Raw genomic sequence first — 19,440 nt, forward strand, 5'->3', positions numbered from 1 at the left:
GCTAGTTGAACATTTTCTCGACAATGCGAATCAGTTTGCCATAGAATCGGAACTCTACCAGCGGTTCCGACCGTACCTCCGATCGGTAAATTAGTTCTAACATAAACTCAGCCTCGGGCAGGAACAACGGTATCGGAATGTCGGCTGGCCTTAAGTCACTCATATAGAAGCTGCCCGGACCGAACGGGCATTTCGTTGGCATGTTGCCGTGCTCCTTCACAAGCTGATACACCCGATTAACCAAACGGTCCGATTTGGGATTGCGCAAGAAAAAGCACAGATCGACGTGTCGCTTCAGCAGTGCACTGTAGGTGGTACCGTTTCGGGAAGCACTGTAGTAGCCCAGTACGAGCTTTTGAGTACGAGCGAAACAAAACGTAAACGATGGAAGTGTGTTGGTAGTGATTGCACATCCGGGACCGTCTTACCTTCATGTCCTTAATCTGACGTGAGACTTCGATTTGGAAATCAATCGTCTGATCGACCAACCGTTTCGGGATGCGGAAAGTGTACGATATGTTAATGCTTCGAACGTTATTTTTCAACTCTACCCTACTTCCAACGGCAACGAGCTGAGTTGGGTGGTACAGGAAAAAAGGGCCAGTATGATATTAAAAGACCTAAAGAAGGGAGTGATGTTCTTTTTATTACCTTGATGAAAGCATTCACAAGCCCGAAGCTAATCGCGAACAGAGCAATTGTGAAGAGCGCAATTTTTAAAGACCGCATGTTTGATGTTTACCGCCGAATGCTACACGGTACAATGAAAGTCGTTACAGGTTTGTGAAATTGAACGCTCGGGTAGCGTGCATGTTTAATAACAAAATAATTGACGGTGTGCCATTTAATAACAATTTATTGTGTGCTCAAAAATTCCAATTCCAAAATTCCAAAAAATATTTAAAAAGTGTAGAAAATACTTTATAAGTGGCGAAGGAAATCATGAAATAACTAATAAAATCAATCTGAAGTAAAATAAATAAAATACATTAAAACAGGAGATGAATATAGCAAGAAATTCAATATGCTATCCATAAAGTCACACAAAAAAAAAACACTGAAAAGCTAAATTGGTTGAAATATATTGTTAAACATCTAATCTAACTCGTTTTTGATTACCGCAATTACTTATCCCATCACTAGTCGTCGTTTAGCCGTACATGCTTAATTACTCGGATCGTTTATTGCTGCAGATTGAATTGCTAAGTGTTTTAGTATCCTCAGAGATACACATTTCAGACCACTAAGCTTTGATAAACTTCCCATACCAATACGATTGCATGATCATCTTCACCGGATTACCATTCAGCAGGTTAATGTCGACGCGAAAATAGCTCGCAGGAAGAAATGATGGTATGTGCGCCTTGGCGAACGTTGCATTCCGTACAATGTACTTACCGGCACGTATAGGACACCTGGTCGGAATATTGCCACGGTACATAATTTCCTGCCGTACCACTTGCAACAGCCGATTTCGGGACGGTTGCAGCAGGAAGTCACACACATTTATTGTGTTATTGTACAGTGCTGCCTGACCTTCGCCGTCCTTCGAACGGATCGTTAGTGCACCGTTGATCTGGATGGACAGATAGAGAGTGAGATGCGATGCTAAACGTTTCACACCAAGTCCAAAGCTTCTATACTTGCCTTTAGGTGCGGTACTTCTTGGCCTATAACGATGTCGATGTTAACAGCCGTTGCAGAACCGTGTTGAGAAATGCTTGCATTAGCGCGAAGTAGAGGAGGAGCGTCGAAAACTTCTGCTCGCGATATCCTTACAATGTTCTGTGGCGACAGTTCAACAGTTTTTAACGTTAAGGAAAACATTTTTAATTTGTAAAAAAATACACTTACTCTAATTACGCCGTGTGTGCTGGATAGTATGGTCATGGAAATGATCCAAAACAGTAGGTAATTTAAACCAAAATTTCTGATCGAAGGCATGTTTAAAGTCACATAGGATTTCAACAGCATGGTGAAGTTTGAAGATACTTGCGAGCTTTGAGCGTCGTGCAAAGTAATTCCTGATTGTAAACTGGTTTCATGTATAAATACACCAAAATAGCAATTACTTTTTTAATAGTCCGGGCTGTTCTGTAATGTTACCAGTAAAAGAGTCATTAACTCAGTGAGTAATGTACTTATTAAGTAATTGTCTGCACAGTTCAATTAAATGGCAGTTTTGTTTAGTAAATTCGATGTTTTTATTTAGTGTTGTGATAAAATTCATTTAATTTTTACTTCACCTTTTCAATTTCCTTGCAATACGAGACAAACATGAACTGTGAACAGAAAATTCTAGATCTATCCTGTTGACAAAATTTCCTTCATAAACACTACTAAGCGATTCTTCAATTAAAAATTTGCCCCAGTAGTGCCTTAGTTGGCACATTTTGTCAATAGTAAATTTAAAAATATTTAATTTTGTGCGCCTATTACTATGCAATTTGCAACACACCGTTCTCGATCTAGAAGCCAATTAAATCAATTTATCCGTAACCAATAACATTCTTCGGTACATCCTATTACTACTTGCATGTTCATGTTGTAACAAAGGATTGATAATGATCTCTTCCTACTGCTTGTACCACCATTCCAAAGAATAAACCACGCGCAGCAGACAATAACCTCGACAGCAATCACTTCCAACCGCTCTTTAAGACTTCCTATCTTACGCATAAAGCCAAACGCTATCAACACTATTTCCATATCTCTTCCACAAAACCAACCACAAACAAAACTGTGGCATCGGAACAGCTGATCGTGACGATCGTACCGGAATCTTGGTATGAGATCGGGTTGATGTGAGATCATGCTTTGTTTCGCGGTAGGTTACCGTTATCTCGAGCGGCGCTGGTCTGGCCATTCTTAAGACGTACGGCATAAACTGTGAGACGGTACGCGTAAGCGATCGACCGTGGTAGAGTTGTCTGCGTCTGGTTCAGGTTTCGAGCCGTTAGTCTAACGCGTACATTCAACTTCATTCGCAGTGTTGAGCTGCTGGTGAGTGGTAGGTCCAGCGTAGGACCTGTGGTTGCGAACGAAGAGTAGTAAGGCAAACAGACAGTGCAAATAAATATGCAGCAGAGCGTAAATTTGGTGTTTATGCTATTGCTGCTGCTGCTGGTAGGAAGAGACGTTAGATCGCGTGTGTACATCGAGAGCTCTACGGAGGGATTCAGCGATTTGCTCTCGCTAGTGGAGAAAGAAATCCCGAATGATGATTCTTGTAAGAAAAGAGTTTCGAATCTGTACCAGTTTCCGTTAAATTGATGTGTTCTTTTCTGCCTCTTACAGCCTGCACCATTTCGCTACACCGTGATCTTACGGCCGTGCAACCTTTGCTGCTCCAACCGGGCACTGATGAGTTTCTCTGGCCTCAGCTAAACAGCACCACCATCGCCCTAGACTATGGTCAAATGGTTGAATTGTTCTGCTCACACGGATTCCGCAAAGGTTCACCAGTCGGTGGAAAATCGAAATTAGTCACACTCATGTGCGAAGCTGACGGTAGACTTGGTTATCAATCGGAACAGTACAACATATCGGACTTTCCCTGCCAGCGACCCGTATTCCACGTCGCCGAACGTACCGGTGCCCGCTGCTACGACAATGGTACGATTGTGCGTGTCGGGTTCAGTGTTGGAGCAGATCGATTCGTACAGCTGTATGAGGTGTGCTTCGACGAAACACACCTGCGAAGTCATTACGTGAAACATAGGCTAACACCGCACAACGCGCACCATCAACGGTCGGTGAAAAGGCCTTCCTTTCTGCAGGGCGCTTTCTACGGTGAGCTAAAGATGGCTTCACTCTACACGTACGCAGCACAGTATGCAACTCTGACCCGCATTCTGGGCTCAACGACTCGTGCCGACGCACTGCTGGACAACAAGAAGGGACTCTTCTTTGCCCGCGGTCATCTGGCCGCAAAATCGGACTTTGTGTACGGATCGCATCAGCGTGCCTCCTTTTGGTTCATGAACGTAGCACCACAGTGGCAACGGTTCAATGGGTTCAGCTGGCAGCGGATCGAAACGGGGCTTAAGGCGTACGTAGCTTCGAACGATCTGCGGCTGACGGTGTATACGGGCACGTACGGTGTGCTGAAACTGCTTGACGGAAACGGTGATCCGCAGGAAGTTTTTCTCGATTTTGATCCAAACCGTGATCCAGCGGGTCGGGTTCCAGCGCCGGCCCTATTCTACAAGGTGTTGATAGACGAGGAACATGATGCAGGGTTGGCATTGGTTGGTGTGAATAATCCACACGCCAGCGAGGAAGAGATCGCCGAGAGCTATGTGATGTGCAAGGACGTTAGTAGTGAGGTCCGGTGGTTACGGTGGGATCGTAACTCGATCGCAGACGGTTACGTGTATGCCTGTGATGTGAATGAGTTTAACCAGGTAATAGGACATTTGGTGCTGGATCGTCCTGTAGGTGGGCTGTTGGTTTAAAGCATATGATAGGATGAAGATGGAGTTTTTTAAATTAATAGAACTTGTTAAAATAAAGCTGATGTTCAGATTTTTTACATCTGAAGAAGAATGATGTTCAGATATTCGATGCATTAAAATTTATTCCCGAATAAAGTAGATCACGGAACAGAAATTTTCAAACGGAGTCGTCCGCCCAACTATTTGGGCTTAAATCTCTCTCCATCCGTATCCCACGAGCAGGTTCCGTTCGTATGGTTCTCGATCACCACACGCTGCTGCTGGAACATACCCTTCGTGATCGTCTTTTTCTTCCGCACGTACTCGATCAGAACATCCGAATCCAGTGGTCCCGTTACGCGTTCCTTACCGTTTGTCAACATTTGAAATCCATCCTTTCCATCGGCCAGATAGGACGGTGCAACGACGTAATAGAACTGTTGCTTATCCAGCGGTGTCTGTGACCCATCGGCACCGATAACCTTAATACTTTGAACTCTTTCGTACGGTTTTTTGGAAAGATCAACTACCGCCGTTATGCCAGATACCTGCAGCGTGTTTAACCGGAACTCGTCATCCAGTGTGAAGGAATGATCGACCGCCTTCCAAAGATCTTCACCACTAAGCTTCACCATATCAACCGACGATCCGTATGGGGCAGCTTCGATCGCCAAACCGTTTGTGATTGCTGAAAATGATAATTGAAACAAATGTCGTCAAGCTTTTCAAACTTATGCCGGATTGGCCTCAATTTTACCTCCTTTTGGAATTGGATTTCGGAAGTTTCCAGCCTGTATGATCGCAATCGGCTTGACTGCGTTGGTTGTATACTTTGGAAAAAGGTGAAAAGAAAGTTTAATTTAAAAAAATTGTCTCAGTTCCTTTGCCAGCACTTATCTTACATTATCAGCGAATGCATCAGCAATAAGATCACCCAACGTACACTCACACCAGCGGCATGACTCTCGGTCCAGAAACACTTCACTCTGTCCGATCTCTTGCGATCCCAGACGCTTCACCTCATTACGCCACGGTACTAGGGCCCGCAGAACATCGTCGTCCTGTTTGACCGAATTGTTCATGTAGATTGGATAACCTTCCCAGCGCTCTACCTCGCCTTTCTTGTCAAAGTACACCGTCAACCGGCCTACGTATTTGCCAAAGGAACGTGCCTGAGTGATCAGAACCTGCGGATGGAAACAAAGACGCATCGAGACGTTAAGCTTGCTTGTGTGAAGCGAAAACAGCTGTTTTTACCTTATGGTTTTTCTGCTTCTCAACTACAATCGGATAATCGCCTTCAATTTTATCGTACTTCGTATCGTACGGCACATTCGCGTCTTTGTTCAGCAGCAGCGAATGTGAGTGAGCACCTATGATAACATCGATCAGATCCCCAGCTTCGTTTGCTAGCTGTTTGTCAACGTCCAGGCCACAGTGAGACAGGACCACGATTATGTTCACGTTCTTCTGTTTCAACTTTCTGGCCTCTTCCAGGACGGCGAGGGTAGAGTTGGACAGTGTCACCTTGCCCGTTTGTGCCACTAGCTATGAGATGATGAAGGGTAGCTAGGATATAAGTATTTGATCTTTAAAGCAGAGTGATGTTTGCATGCGTCTTACATGTGTCCTATCGTACAGAGCTCCGATTATTCCAACCTTTCGATGACCAACTTTCAGCACAATGCTAGAGTTAATTTTGGAGTTCTTCAGGTCCGGCTCTCCATTCATCTGAAGATTAGCTACAACGGTAGGAATATTCATCTTCTCCAGCTCTGCCAGGTACGGTGCAAGGCCTTTCGGACTGTGATCGAACTCATGGTTGCCGAGAGTCTGCATGGAAACGAAGAGAAAGTTTGGAAACGGAGCTCTTTTTTGTATTACTTGAACCTCAAGGAAAGCGTCTCACCATTACGTCCGGTGGCAGCTTTTTGATCAAGTGTGCCGTCACGTTCCAGCGCAGCAGATTATACCACAGCGTGCCCTGGAAGTTATCGCCCGCATTGAGATAGAGTGGGTTCAGCTTTTCATAGTCTTTTTTTAGCTTCTTGATCGTGTGATACACCCGCGCTATGCCGGCAATACATTCCTGCGGCTTGGTACAATCGGTCGATTTCTGGCTCGTCTCATCAAACCTGTTTAAAGCGCACATGTGCGTGTGTTTTTTAAAAATTCAGTCGATGGCTATACACGATAAGCGAAAATGCAAACCAGCAGTATGTTCTCTACCTTTACTCTTACCTTGCGTGCAGATCGTTGATGTGGATAAACGTCAGCGGGAAGCAGTCCGACGAAACACTTTTTGTCCATCCTTCCTGAACGATGCTGGCCAAACTTAGCACCAGGATCGATGCGAAAAGCTGCCACGAGTATAAACCGCGAGCCCGTGACATTCTGCCAACTTATCGTGCTCGCTATGGTTCACTTTGTGTAGCACCGTCTGTTTGCCGAACTGTCTTTTATAGGCACCGTATCCGGGAACGTTTTTTTTTCTTCGCCACAACTGTGCATACGATCGATCACACACGAGAGTACACATGATAGAGGATCGATTGGATCGATTGTGGTTGGAATGGTGACAGTGTTTAGCGTTTTGCAATCCTGGTGCAAATACAGATTGCTACAAATGGTGGTAAGTAATCGTTACTCTTGTCGTGAATATTCTTGATATTGTGATTTTCTTTGTGCCTAATAGCAACAGCTGAATAAAGTGAAGCAAGAAGATCATACGATCATGATCATTTCTTATAAAACACTGTTGTATAGAGTTTCAGCCTCAACTCAAATTTCAAGTCCAATGTACTGTGTTTTTTCAGCATAAAATTAGGCTACCACATCTAAATACTAAGGTCATTATCATGAAAACACTAATTACACTCATCACTATAATCAGTACAAGATGACAGATAACACCAGATATAATCGACCTCAGTTCGCCTATAAAACGGCACCCGCTCATAGCGCTTAATTTCATTGTCAAAATAGAAATGTTTAATAGTAGTCAGAAATGGATGTGGAACAATGTAGCCCTACTGGTTGCCTTCGGTTGTATGGTAAGTATGGATTGACATCTATACAAACAATACTTTTAGAAGAAATTGCTCAAACTCTTCCGATTCGGTCACGTACATTGTAGATCGCGGGCAAAATCATGATCACAAAGGTGGACTACCAATCCAACCCCGACTACCTAACAATGAAGGTACAGGTGAACAATGAAACCGAAGGCAGCACAGTTGACGTCGAAGGGAACCTATTCCTAGACGTAGCGCAGGGTGTCTTCGTGAACATTGAGCTCGACTCGAAGATGGACGGTGAGTATATGACGATGATCGGTACGACTAAGGAGCTGTGCAGCAAGGAAGACACCGGAATAGATCCGGTCGTGCCACTGTTGAACGAAGAGCTGGAGAAATTCGGTAACCTAACCTTCAACTGTCCATTCGACAAGGTAAGTGGCGAATATCGCTCTCCCTAAATTGTAGGGGAAAAAATCTATTAACTAAACCGTTTGGTTTTTTCACCAGGGATTCTACCAGATACGAAAGTTCCGCATGAGCAATGACCATATGCTGGTGAAGATGGTGCCACCGGGGGAGTATATAGTGAAGATGGATTTGCAGCATGAGGCACCGAACGCCACCGACAAGGTGCCGGTGTTTAAGCTATCGTTCTTCTTCGAAATTTCGTAAGCAAACTGACAGAGTGAGGTGGGGTTTAAGGAACCGGGACAGAGTGGGATTTTCTGTGGGACAATCGTATTACAATAAATTCAAATGCATAGGCTCAAATTGGTTTTATGAACGGGCTCATTTTCCCTGACACATAAAATATTCGATAAAGGGGGCGATTTTAAGATCTTAGAGAGTTCCCCTACCGAGAGCAAGGTCTCATTCTTCAAAAACGTCAGTCAAAATGGAGTCTTCTGAAAATTCATATTCGCCTGACTGATTTGATCCTTCGATGAGCATGGACATGGCCCGTAGATCTTATTCCATCCACCGCCACATACATATTCTAAGAATATTGCAAGGAATCTTAAAATCCGGCATCAGACCCTATTTTGAGATAGTTTTCTTCATCGTCAGCAGCATTTCTAGTAGAGCATTATTATTCTAAAGCTTTCGGCAAGCATAAACCTCTACCTGTACGCCTATATCGTTTGTATAGTACTTGTGTGGTGCTTATTCTATTGAAATTGGACGGATTAAAGTTGTTTATGAATTTTATTTCTATCCAGTATCAGAGTCTTGCTAAGATTAGATGTATAATCCACGCGTACTAAATAGTTTCCCGAAATCTCCACCATTTTCATCATGTACAGACGTTTTCGTGTTGCTTAATAAGACTTAAAAGTTTTTGTTTTTTTTCTACTAATAATAATTTCGTGTCTTCAAATTGGTTTCACTTTCCTTTAGGACAATCCATGAGAAAAAACGAAGCCTTCCTTGCATTGGTTTCATCGACGGGATCGTTTTCGGTATAGAGAATGTATTCCGGCAGGGCCACTAGTTATTTAAGATTACAATTCCTACATCATCCTATCCAAATGGCTTTATTCATCCTAGCTAACGATGCGCCTAAACGGTTATCGGTTGCTGCCTGAGAAATGCATACACTCATTCCAGCATGGTAAACGAGACACTATTTTACCGTATCCTGTAACCCTTTCAAAACAGTCAACCAACAATCATCCGGTTCAGCTCATCCGACCGTCCAGGCCCGTCAGACATGCTTTAATTTGAAAGCACCAGCACCAAAATTTGCATATTAATTGAATAAAAGATGCATCGCTAGCGTACCGAAAGAAGCTGTCGGGTGGGGCCCATTTAGGCAGGTGAAAATGCAATCAAAGAACGGCCCAACCGAACGGGGTCCACTCGATGCGTAAACCCGAAACTGGGAAAAATCGTTCACCGGAACACGATGTGACGCGCTCGCACGTGTAGGAAAAATGATTGATAGAGCGAGACCACGCACACAGCATCATCCTCCATGTCGCTTTTTGGTGCTTGTTTTAATATGGCGCAAAAAAAAATGGGGAAAAACACTTTGAAAATACCGGGCCGGATCATTGTCGTTGCCCAGAAAACGAATCGTCCGATAGCTCGATAGCGTCAATTTTGTTGCCGCACACGCATACTACGCCTACTGGGCCGGTGGTCACCGGTGGGTTGGGGTTTGGAATTGTATCGACGCACCGGGATGAAGTTTATGCGTTTTTAAATGATTGCCTTTATTTTGTGCACCGGTCAGCAATTTGTCGGTTATTATTAAAATTAGTCGAACCGTGAAAAAATGCTGATCCACGTGCGGTCACTATGCGGGTGGGCAGCAGGAAGGGAGAGGAGGAGGAGAGAGAGAGAGCAAGAGCGGGAGATAATTTTTCCTTCGTGCTGGAAATTGTTGCTTGTTGGAAGCTTTCCTAGCGCAGCAATTAATGGTGATGCCAGACAAAAATGGGGTTGATTTCAGGCGAAAATGCGACGTTTATCAGATTTTAAATAACAGTTATCGTACGGTGATGATGGCGATGGCGTTTATTCAATCGTTTAAAAATTCGTCCCTTTAGAGGCATCTCTTTAGAGCTGGATTTAATGGGACTTAAAGATTTCCGAAATGAAATTATTGCGCAATAAAAAAAAGGATTACTTATCACAGAAACAAGACCAAAACTTAATAAAGAAACAGAGTGATGATGAAAATAGTTTTTTTTCTGAAATTAATAAAAAACAATATTGGTTTCATGTTTCTTTAAATTTAAAATATAATTAAACAATCAAACAATTGAACAATCTTCATTTTTCAGTAGAAATATGTAGTAATAAATGTTCAATAATCCCTTAATTTACTGGTATATTCCGTGGAAAACCCTTTATGATGCTATGTGAAATCTTTAATCATTGTCAAATCGCTTATATAGGAGTATATTATATATTATTTTAGACAATACAACAAACCATTCTCTACTTACAATCAGACACAGTTCGAGCATACTCAACCTGCATGCGTTTAAAATCCTTCCCAATAACCATTATCTTATCTCCCTCGCAGTAGTAGTAAGCGAAATGATTAACATTATTGAAATAAATTGGCTGGGCCAATGGTGCTCGAATGCGTTACAGCTGACGCTTTCGTCGTTCGGCCCAGAATCTGTTTAGTTCCGAGTTCAAACTTCCACAAACCCTCAAGTCCTTTGGTACCGTTTGCATCTACATCAAACCCCAAGCATGGATCCCATGCTCGTCCCGAAACACGATGCCGACAGTGGATAATTTTATATGCAAATAGGTCTAATCACGAATTGACACCCAATTACCGGCCACACCCGGACAGAGAACCGGGACGACGCGAGTTCGTACCGAATGCCGCAACTACGACGGGAGCACCGTTTTCTCTGTGGGATTCGTGTTAAATTATGACGTCTGGTTCGGGATCGATTCTGGCGCTCGTTGCGTATGCCGATCGGACCAAGCCGGCTGGTAGCGTTTAGCTGGCGCCGTACGTGATAATCGAGCCATCGAGCCATCGGGTTCGGTGTGTGCGGACGAAATTGTAATAAACGATCTCAGCGACAACCCGGTATGTGACCCGATACCCGAGGGCGAACGATAAGAAGCTGAATCCACCGTCAGGATGAGCAACGCACCGATGGGAGTGACGATAATGAGTGCATTTTGTATGCATTTTACATCTGACAGGGGTCTAAGGAGAGCAGCGGTGCAGTAATAGTCAGTTAGTGGATGAAGGTGTCTTACCCGGATAGGATTCTAGTGCAGGATAACTGTCTAGCTATAGGGGTGATAGAATTATTATTCATGTTGAATTGTTTTAATTAACTACTGGTGTGTCAAGGATTTAATTCATTGTTTTGTTAAATTTTCAGTGTGCAAATACAGAAAATTTTATAAGTTCACAGTAAATGTAAAAAAACTGAATTCGTGAAATAAAAATAGGAACACGCAAATGTGGATAAAATATTATTAGAAAAATATGGAAAAGATAGTATAAAAGTGAAAATCTATTGAAAATCTATCGATGAAAAGAATAGTAAATTTCAAACATATTGCCATAAAAACAAAGGAACCACATGTACAACAAAAACTCGTACACAAGTAAAACAAAAACTCGTACACAAGTAAAACACACGTATACAAGTTAAATTCGAACCAAGTAAAAAAATAAGAAAATAATTGATCACACTGTAAACATAAAAAACTTAATAATAAAAATAAAAACATAGGTCCCCAACAGGGATTACGTCCAGGCCGTCAGAAACACAAATAAACAAAACAAATAGATAGAAAGGTAAACGCAGTCAATTGAAAAAAAATAAACAAATCACATTCCAAACACGTAAAAAAGCATTTTTTTCTTACATTCGTTACGTCATTGTACAAATTACTCACTAATTGACTTAATTCAAGTTTTCAATCCAATTCCAATTACACCCAAAATTACGTCCCCAAAACAATGCGTAATGAAAACAGAATCGGCTAAATTAGTTTCATTTTTCTCTTGTTCCCTGTCTTGCTTTGTGTCAAGAAACTGTCCAGCCGTATCATTACGTCGGAAGGAAGGAAGAAATCTTCTTTTACGTAAAATCCCTAACTCAACCACGTTGAACGTCAATGTGCACAGGTGTAAGTGGCGAGTGACAGTTTGATGTCGAGGATGAGTTAAACATCAAGCCGGGAACCGACAATCATCGGTCGTTTTGTATCCTTGACATCAGCAGCAGCAAAGGTAGACGTGCAAGGACGATTACGATGTTGTCCTGATGGGTGGGTTGATATCGTTTGCAACAGATTTTGGGGATGATTATCACCCCAGGATCATGAGCGGGAATAAACGTTTCGTTAAGGTTAAGGAAGGAGTCTTCCGTCTTACGGACAAGCATTGAAGGTGCTGGTTGATTGTGCCCTTGTTAATCACAGTTAGGCTCCAATTTGTGTGACTCTTGACGGGACAAACGGTTGACACATAGCCTTTGAGGAAAAAGATGCCTCGTTAATGGGACTCGTCTGGTTTGATGTCACGTAGGCTTCGAGGAAGCAGTTTAGAACGCAATTAGAGATAGTTGAAAATGGTGAGTGCTTGCAAAATTTTATTTTATTTTTTTCACCGTACCGTCTGAGGTAACTGAGACTCAAGATTGGAGCTTCAAACTAAAGATTATACCTGTAGAAGCATGCAGAAAGTGATACGAGCAGTAGAAAGGAATTTAATAACAATAATAATATTTCTTCAACCTCTAGCTCGCAGGTCGCTTCCGTCCAGGCCCACTATAGCCCTCTTCAGGACCATTTATCGAGCTCACAGTTTATTAGGAAATACTTCGAGTTTCGGGAGGAAGCGGCGCCTTCAGTCTAAGCGTCACCGCCAGTTGCACCAGACGGATTTGGGATGTGAAAAATCTTAATTAGATTTTCTGGCCCTTTCTTCTGCAACAAGAAGAGCTTTACAGGAGTCAAGCCAAAAATGAATCGAAAAAAAAAACATCTTTAGTCTAGGCCTTCAGCTGCTTATGAAGGTGATTTTTTCCTCATTAGTCCCCCTTTCCCATTACACAAAGGCAACACCGGATGAACCCTGACGAAGTAAAAACTATCCTAAGCCGTAATTGACGATCGAGGCTCGGTCTGTGTGTGTCTGTCCGGGCAAATGGTACATTGCTTTTGCTCGATTCCACTCCAGACAAACCATTTACGCTAAGACGTAATTCTTTTTCCACACTAGACGACGGACTAAGTGGCAAATGGGGCGTTGTGAATTATGTGATGTGGGAGAGCGACTTTTTTTTTTGTCGTTCATACTCACGTGCAGAAAGGTGTAGAATTTAATCATACTTATGGTCATCATTTTTCTTTCTTACGATTACAATTACGGTTCCATTTTCCATGCAGTCAAATGTGTGCAAATTTGAAGTACTTCCGGCTTTATATTGCTTTGGCTTTGGTTAGAGATGAGGCAAATGTAGAATAAAACTGCTTACGCTGTGTTACGCAAGGGATGGAGCACTAAACGGACGATAAAAATGCAGTAAATTTGATGCCACATTTGATTAGTTACGAAGAATTAAATGTTTCTTCTACTACATTCCTTTAACAGAACGATACTGTCACTTGTTTTATGGAAAATAAAACAAATACTAAAATAGCAGATAGCTGATATAGTTCGCGAAAGTTTCTCCATAATACAAAAATATGCGAAAACCAGCGGAAAATGCTTTTATTAGCAAAAGTAATGGTTTTAAAACTCGTTCAAAACTACAAGTAGTTGATAAAAAACTTTGTAAAAGTAAATTTAGTTGTAAATCTTTTTTTAAAAAAATGTGTTAGGCACTCTGGTGTGCCCTGATATAGTTTTGCTTTCAAAATATGGATTTAAATTGAAGCTGTGACACCTTTAAGATTTTTTTTATTTTTTATTTACAATTGAATATGACGGTCCAGTGCCGTATTGTCAACACCACTTGTGTTGAAAAAAAAAAATACAAAAAAAAAATTATATTGATAAGGCATTTCCTCCTTATTCTTTGCCTTATCCCGGGCATACTCGGTTAACACCTTTAAGATGATAAGGAAATTATTGAGTGTAGAGGAAGTTTGTTAATCATCCAATATTCATTGCCTCACAAGGGTAGCAGAAATTGAAAACTACCTTTAAAAATAAGACAAGTTTTTCAAAAAGAAAAAATGTTAGAATATATTGGTGACAACTCTGTCTAAGTCGACTTGCTTTATCGCCATAATACAACCGTTCAATGGACTCTATATGACTTGTTATTGAGATTTTTTTGCGTTTTGAGTTTAAGGTACGATTTGAGTCGATTAAAATGGATTTGAAAGGTAAAAAAAAACTTGCAAACATTTGATTGACCAACCCAAAACACCTCAGGCCCAACCAGCAATGCTAGTTAAATAAATTAAACTCTTTAAAAGACCGATTACTTACAACGCAATCCAATAAGGTAATAAGTCAATTAACAAGCTGCAGTACAACTCGATGTCGTAAATTTCACTCAACACACTTTGCTAGTCATGGATGGAAAACTGCATCGACACACACACACACACATGTCCCCTCCACACACCCCAAGTTGCCTAGGCCGAGAGGAGCGCCTGAAACCTCTATCCTCTTAACTTTGCACCCAGTTTAGCGGTTGGGCAATAAATCCAATTGGCAACGGTGGTCGTCTTTCGCCACTACGATCGGTTACCAGCTGTGGTCGTTGCTTCCTTTCCAGTCGGTTGTCGAACGAGCAAATAAAGGAGCCAAACAATAAGACAGTTTTGCGGTTGAAGAGTGAAGTGTTTCGCTCGAGATAGGGTAAATTTTGGGACATTGTTGGTGACGGATTGAAAAACACCGGCAGCTGACCAGAGCTACCGAACTCGGAGAGATCTATTGTTTTGCAACTTTAGTGCGCTGTGTGGCTCGGTAGGTCCGTTGGTAATATTTATGATTTTATTGGCACACTGGGCGTCTTTTCCAATGAATGGAAAATAGTTTATTAAAACAGCTAATTCGGAAGATTTTTCTCCTTATTAGGAATTATTTTCAATACGAGTTATTTAAAGACCAAAACCACTCGACATCAAGTTTTATATTTGTTTGATGTTCACAAACCAACCAACCATAGCTGCCTAAACCATGCTCAACCACCGGAGTGAAATGGTAAACTTTTTCCTACTACCAATGAGACTGTCCTTCCCACAAGGGGGCTTCCCTATTGAAATGTAAATCCCCCAAACGGGAAAGTAAGCATGTGGATACATTCACCGACCATCCTTAGTTCATCCTAGTTTCGCTCGCATTGGTGCACCAGCTTCAATCAGTGTTCGGTGTCCCTGTAGAGTTTTTGGCTCTATTTTTTGTTTGCGGAGGATTTATTTCCCCTAAGCCACCCCGAAAAATCGCCAAACCGAGCCGAACGATTGAGGGATGGTTGTGACGCTGCGTAAGGAAGGATGAGGGTTTTTGGGTGGACAAGTGATATAAATTAAATTTCCCAAACAATAAATTGTGAAATTTTCAATTAGAATTCGTATCCCGGGCAAAAGGCGAACGGATGAGCAGCTGCGCCCAGCATATAATGTTGGCGAACGAGTGTTCTGTCTGGGTGTGCTCCTTATCTCGAAGTAATTTGGTCGACCATCTCGAAAGTTCACTTTTGGGCTGGAATCGCGTGCAGTGTTGCAGCTTCCGGTACAATGTGTCGATTGTTGTGCGGAAGTGTCTTTGCTGTGTGTTGAGTTGGTGCGGAAGAATTAACTAAACCCAAAAAGGCTGAAGAGATGCTTTTTTGTGTGCGATTGTTGGACAACTCCGTGGGGAAAAGTGAAATGAGTGTTATTTGGACATATTCGAAATGGACAATGTAAAAAAAAGGAATTTAACATATTGATCCACAGTTTTAGGGTTATGTTTAAGAGTTGTACTTCTCTTGAAGTTGAAAACGACGGGCATTTTAAATAGTTAGTTCACTGAACTGGATGATTAATATTATTACAAAACGACTCTATCAATGGGCTCACTTTTCGACCATATTTTAATGAAGCGAAAGGCAAAACTAATTACGCGGCATATGCAGAAACCTGATGTTACACGCTCTCGAATTAAAATTTCGTCCCAAATCTCTAGCAAATAATTACAAACTCTAGCACAGTAGCCTCTCGAAAGTAGCTGCTAATTATTCAACTCCAAAAACTTAGTCCAAAAACCAAACCCACCTCGCGTTCTGGGTCGTACAGTGAACACAAATGACCAACCTCGTGCTGATTGTCATCACTTATTACGGCTGGGCGCGAAAGCGCGACATTTGTCTCGCCTGCCTATGGTTCTCGGTTCGGCTGTGCATCTGTGACAACTGACCACAGTCCATATATTATGGTAGTTATTTAATTTGTGCAATTAATCAAAAATGTTCGCGCCCGTTGGCAGTGCGAAAATCGGACGGTGTGTGCGTGTGTAACGGAAGGTTGAATGTTTAATTGTATATGCTTGTGCTACGTGATATTCGACGGGATCTTTTTATGCTTGTCAACTGAAGAAATTGAAGGGTAACTTATTTTACGCCAAGGAACAGTTTAAATAAGTTAAAAAATTGAAGAAATGCTAAAATGAAGTATAAAACGTCTGAAGGTATGCAAATAAGATATTTTAATTTATTTTAAGTATGACGGCTTGCGCCTTATCGTCATGCAAATAAGATTTACTTGAATTATTTTTTGAAACTAATTTTATAAAAGGAAACAATTTTTGTTGTTCTCGTAAAGGAGAATGCATTCAAATCATATAACTAAATTAAAAAGTCAAATATCGATAAAAGTTGAAAATGGTACAGAAATCTAATGTTTGCTTAGCAAAACTAATTCAATCTGCGCCGAAACCCGAACATCCAATGTAAAACTTTACACTAATCTAACTTTCTAGTAAAATGTTACACATCTTAACCTGAGTACGATGTTAACGGAACGAATCTAAACCCCCACGAATTGGTTCAATCAAAGTTTTACTCTTTCTGTCCCCCTCAAAGCAGACACAACATTGCATACTTTTAAGTGGAGATGCTAAACTAAGCAACAAACACGCGGTTTACTGTAGGAGACTTTTTCATTTCGTGAATGGTTACGGTGGTGGCCGTTTGATTGTACTTTCCAAAATGTCCTCACCGTCCAAGACACCTCATCTGTTCGTAAGGAATGAGTGTATGAAGGGTTTTAAATTTATTTCTTCTATTCTATACATGGACTCATACGATAGAGATGATGCTTCCGTATACCACATCGCAGACTTTTTGGGACTCTTTCCGGGAGGAACCGGCGTGGAACCGTTGTTGCACTATGAATTTTGATTACAAAATAGAAAAATCTACCGAAAACTTCATAAAAACGATTATTTTTCTTACCCTATGGTCCTTCTTGTGATGCCGTCCCCGGCTGGAACCTATATCTTGCTTCCCCTTAGGAATCGATCATAGGTTTAAGGCAGGGTTGGCGTGTTCATGTGTTGGCTCTGTTGCTTCTTTAGCTTTAGCACCTGTCCCCCGAGTCGTGTGGTAAAAAGCTGCCACAACTTTCGCACGACACTGTCAGTGCAACTACTTGACACCAACCAATTTCACGCCAATGTCCTTTCTTTCCCCGGCGCTCTATGATTAGAGTCTGACGTAGGGTGACGGTGTGTCGGTGAGCAGGTAAGATAATGCTGCTCCTAGGTGAACAAGGCTAGGTGCTATCACACCATGCCGCAGGCACTTTGTACAGGGACTGCAAACCATCGTTCGGAAGCCTATTACCGTTGGTTCCAAAATGACCATAGTGGCGCACTTGAAAATAGCAACAGGAGCTCTATGAAATATCAAAACGTCCCTAGGGAATAAAAATGAAAACAAAAAAAAAAAAATGCCAAAACACTCCCACCTAGTTCCAACCGACAGTCCGACGTGTGACAGTGGACCATTTTTTGTTGTTTAAGCGTACTTTTAACTATTTTTTCGGACTTACTTTTCTCGTTGGCGATCGCCAAATTGGACGACCGCTCCTGTTTTTTTTTTGCTCCCACAATGTTTTGAGCTGGACAACACTTCCGCATGCTATACTCTGGCACCGGGCAGTCTAAGGTTTTCTGCCATACCATCGCTTGTTATCCTTCTGCTCACACTTATATTTGGTGTCTCGATTGGGCGCTTATATTTTATTGGGAACGGTTGCTACTTCATTCAGGTTCTGGGTCCATTTTTTCGGTGATGTTTATACCGTTTAGTTCCGTGCATAAATCATGTCATTTTGTATTTTGATAAATCCTATTCCGGGTGACTTTTTTTTGGAAGAACTCGTGCAAGGATTCTATCGAAGCCGGTGGAAGTTTATTGAGTATGATGAAATGAAGGTTAAATAGAGATATGGGATGTTTAAAAAAAATACTAATAGACACAGTTAAACGTAGTTTTTCATCCTTCAGCGTCGCTCATAGTAGATGAGTTTGCAAAAGAAGTATGAAACTAGTATTTAAGAACGCAACATTCTTGAACAAAATATTACATACTTTTAGGCGCAGAAAAGATGTACTAATAAACAAGCAGACAAAGGTAAATTTTGAGAACCAAATTTATCAACTGTTTTAGCCTCCAAATTACACGAGGTAACCCAGTTGAAGTTTTGCGTAAATTCTATGGAAACTACCTTAGCAAATTGGCTAAGACTTCAGTATAACAATCATGGTATTGGTCAGGTTTTCCTTCAATTTTTACCATTGCTTTCAGTACTATAAGTTTATTATGCCTTCATTAGCTGATGCGGACATCAGCCGTTCTTGCGTGTATTGAGACCTGGGATATTGGCTTAAGCTTGACCATAGATTCAAAACGAACTGTTTTGACTACTTCACTAAAAGTGTTGATATTCGCAGATTGAGTCTTACTCCATCGCCGTCTCTTGGAACAATAGGGACTGACAGATTTTTATCTTAATCTTCCATAAAGCAGCCTCGAATATCGATTGTATACTTCATTCCCACAGCTTCAACGCATCGCAATGAATTATAATTCAATCGCATTATCATCACATATCCTCTTTACCCCACACGACTTGGTGCACTTTTTTCCCAGACCCAGATCGGTTCAGACTTAATTTAATATTATTATTTAACAATTTGACACGGCAAGCGGATTACCCTGCACAACCTGTTATTGTCTTTCTGCTCGCAGGGCAGCGTACAGCAATCCGAATGTGAAGTGGAAATAGGATTACGGAATGCAAGGAGCGTACGAATTGGATGATTATTAAATTGGAGAAAATGAAATCCCAAGCTCCAAGGGGGTTTTTTGCTCTCTTTCTCCTAGTTATGTCAAGGACGTATGCTATGGCAACGTTATGGAGTATCAGAGACAGAGAAGCTCTGTTGTGTCCCAGGAATTTGGTACGAAGGCAGGACCCACATTGAAACTGCTTCCCATTTTGGCCAAAGGACAACGGAAGACTGTTGCACTTGGACCCTC

The 19,440-nt window shown here is 41.7% G+C and overlaps 6 protein-coding genes across 6 annotated transcripts in view; 2 read left to right on the forward strand and 4 right to left on the reverse strand.

The window, feature by feature from the left end:
- Nucleotides 1–19,440, reverse strand: part of LOC126567815 (transcription termination factor 2) — a 430,644-nt gene that overhangs the window by 83,340 nt on the left and 327,864 nt on the right. The window lies entirely within an intron of this gene.
- Nucleotides 2–729, reverse strand: LOC126568531 (uncharacterized). Its single transcript, XM_050225026.1, has 3 exons — nt 652–729; nt 429–572; nt 2–352 (listed from the first exon to the last, which is right to left on the reverse strand). The coding sequence occupies exons 1-3, from the start codon at nt 727–729 to the stop codon at nt 2–4; spliced, it is 573 nt and encodes a 190-aa protein (XP_050080983.1).
- LOC126567618 (uncharacterized) lies at nt 1,244–1,890 on the reverse strand. Its single transcript, XM_050223835.1, has 3 exons — nt 1,855–1,890; nt 1,648–1,785; nt 1,244–1,576 (listed from the first exon to the last, which is right to left on the reverse strand). The coding sequence occupies exons 1-3, from the start codon at nt 1,888–1,890 to the stop codon at nt 1,244–1,246; spliced, it is 507 nt and encodes a 168-aa protein (XP_050079792.1).
- On the forward strand, nt 3,074–4,457 carry LOC126568709 (uncharacterized). Its single transcript, XM_050225226.1, has 2 exons — nt 3,074–3,229; nt 3,298–4,457. The coding sequence occupies exons 1-2, from the start codon at nt 3,079–3,081 to the stop codon at nt 4,455–4,457; spliced, it is 1,311 nt and encodes a 436-aa protein (XP_050081183.1). The 5' UTR covers nt 3,074–3,078.
- Nucleotides 4,637–6,829, reverse strand: LOC126568060 (apyrase-like). The gene is made up of 7 exons (XM_050224469.1): nt 6,678–6,829; nt 6,346–6,571; nt 6,060–6,269; nt 5,694–5,984; nt 5,339–5,623; nt 5,194–5,266; nt 4,637–5,124 (listed from the first exon to the last, which is right to left on the reverse strand). Exons 1-7 carry the CDS (start codon nt 6,827–6,829, stop codon nt 4,637–4,639), a joined length of 1,725 nt encoding a protein of 574 aa, XP_050080426.1.
- On the forward strand, nt 7,063–8,128 carry LOC126567619 (uncharacterized). Its single transcript, XM_050223837.1, has 5 exons — nt 7,063–7,068; nt 7,132–7,235; nt 7,369–7,489; nt 7,573–7,887; nt 7,964–8,128. The coding sequence occupies exons 1-5, from the start codon at nt 7,063–7,065 to the stop codon at nt 8,126–8,128; spliced, it is 711 nt and encodes a 236-aa protein (XP_050079794.1).

This window comes from Anopheles maculipalpis, chromosome 2RL, assembly GCF_943734695.1.
Source record: "Anopheles maculipalpis chromosome 2RL, idAnoMacuDA_375_x, whole genome shotgun sequence".
Taxonomy (NCBI): Eukaryota; Metazoa; Arthropoda; class Insecta; order Diptera; family Culicidae; genus Anopheles; species Anopheles maculipalpis.

Coding starts and splice junctions, on each gene's coding strand:
- LOC126568531 (XM_050225026.1), bottom strand. CDS start 729: ATGCGGTCTTTAAAAATTGCGCTCTTCACAATTGCTCTGTTCGCGATT. Junction 573..651: donor TTGTGAATGCTTTCATCAAG/GTAATAAAAAGA, acceptor CACCCAACTCAG/CTCGTTGCCGTTGGAAGTAG. Junction 353..428: donor GTCAGATTAAGGACATGAAG/GTAAGACGGTCC, acceptor CGTACTCAAAAG/CTCGTACTGGGCTACTACAG.
- LOC126567619 (XM_050223837.1), top strand. Junction 7,236..7,368: donor ACTCAAATTTCAAGTCCAAT/GTACTGTGTTTT, acceptor AATCGACCTCAG/TTCGCCTATAAAACGGCACC. Junction 7,888..7,963: donor TCAACTGTCCATTCGACAAG/GTAAGTGGCGAA, acceptor TTTTTTCACCAG/GGATTCTACCAGATACGAAA.
- LOC126568060 (XM_050224469.1), bottom strand. CDS start 6,829: ATGTCACGGGCTCGCGGTTTATACTCGTGGCAGCTTTTCGCATCGATC. Junction 6,572..6,677: donor ATCAACGATCTGCACGCAAG/GTAAGAGTAAAG, acceptor CGCTTTAAACAG/GTTTGATGAGACGAGCCAGA. Junction 5,267..5,338: donor CTGATGCATTCGCTGATAAT/GTAAGATAAGTG, acceptor CTTTTTCCAAAG/TATACAACCAACGCAGTCAA.
- LOC126568709 (XM_050225226.1), top strand. CDS start 3,079: ATGCAGCAGAGCGTAAATTTGGTGTTTATGCTATTGCTGCTGCTGCTG. Junction 3,230..3,297: donor AATCCCGAATGATGATTCTT/GTAAGAAAAGAG, acceptor TGCCTCTTACAG/CCTGCACCATTTCGCTACAC.
- LOC126567618 (XM_050223835.1), bottom strand. CDS start 1,890: ATGACCATACTATCCAGCACACACGGCGTAATTAGA. Junction 1,786..1,854: donor GCACACACGGCGTAATTAGA/GTAAGTGTATTT, acceptor CTGTCGCCACAG/AACATTGTAAGGATATCGCG. Junction 1,577..1,647: donor AAGAAGTACCGCACCTAAAG/GCAAGTATAGAA, acceptor CTGTCCATCCAG/ATCAACGGTGCACTAACGAT.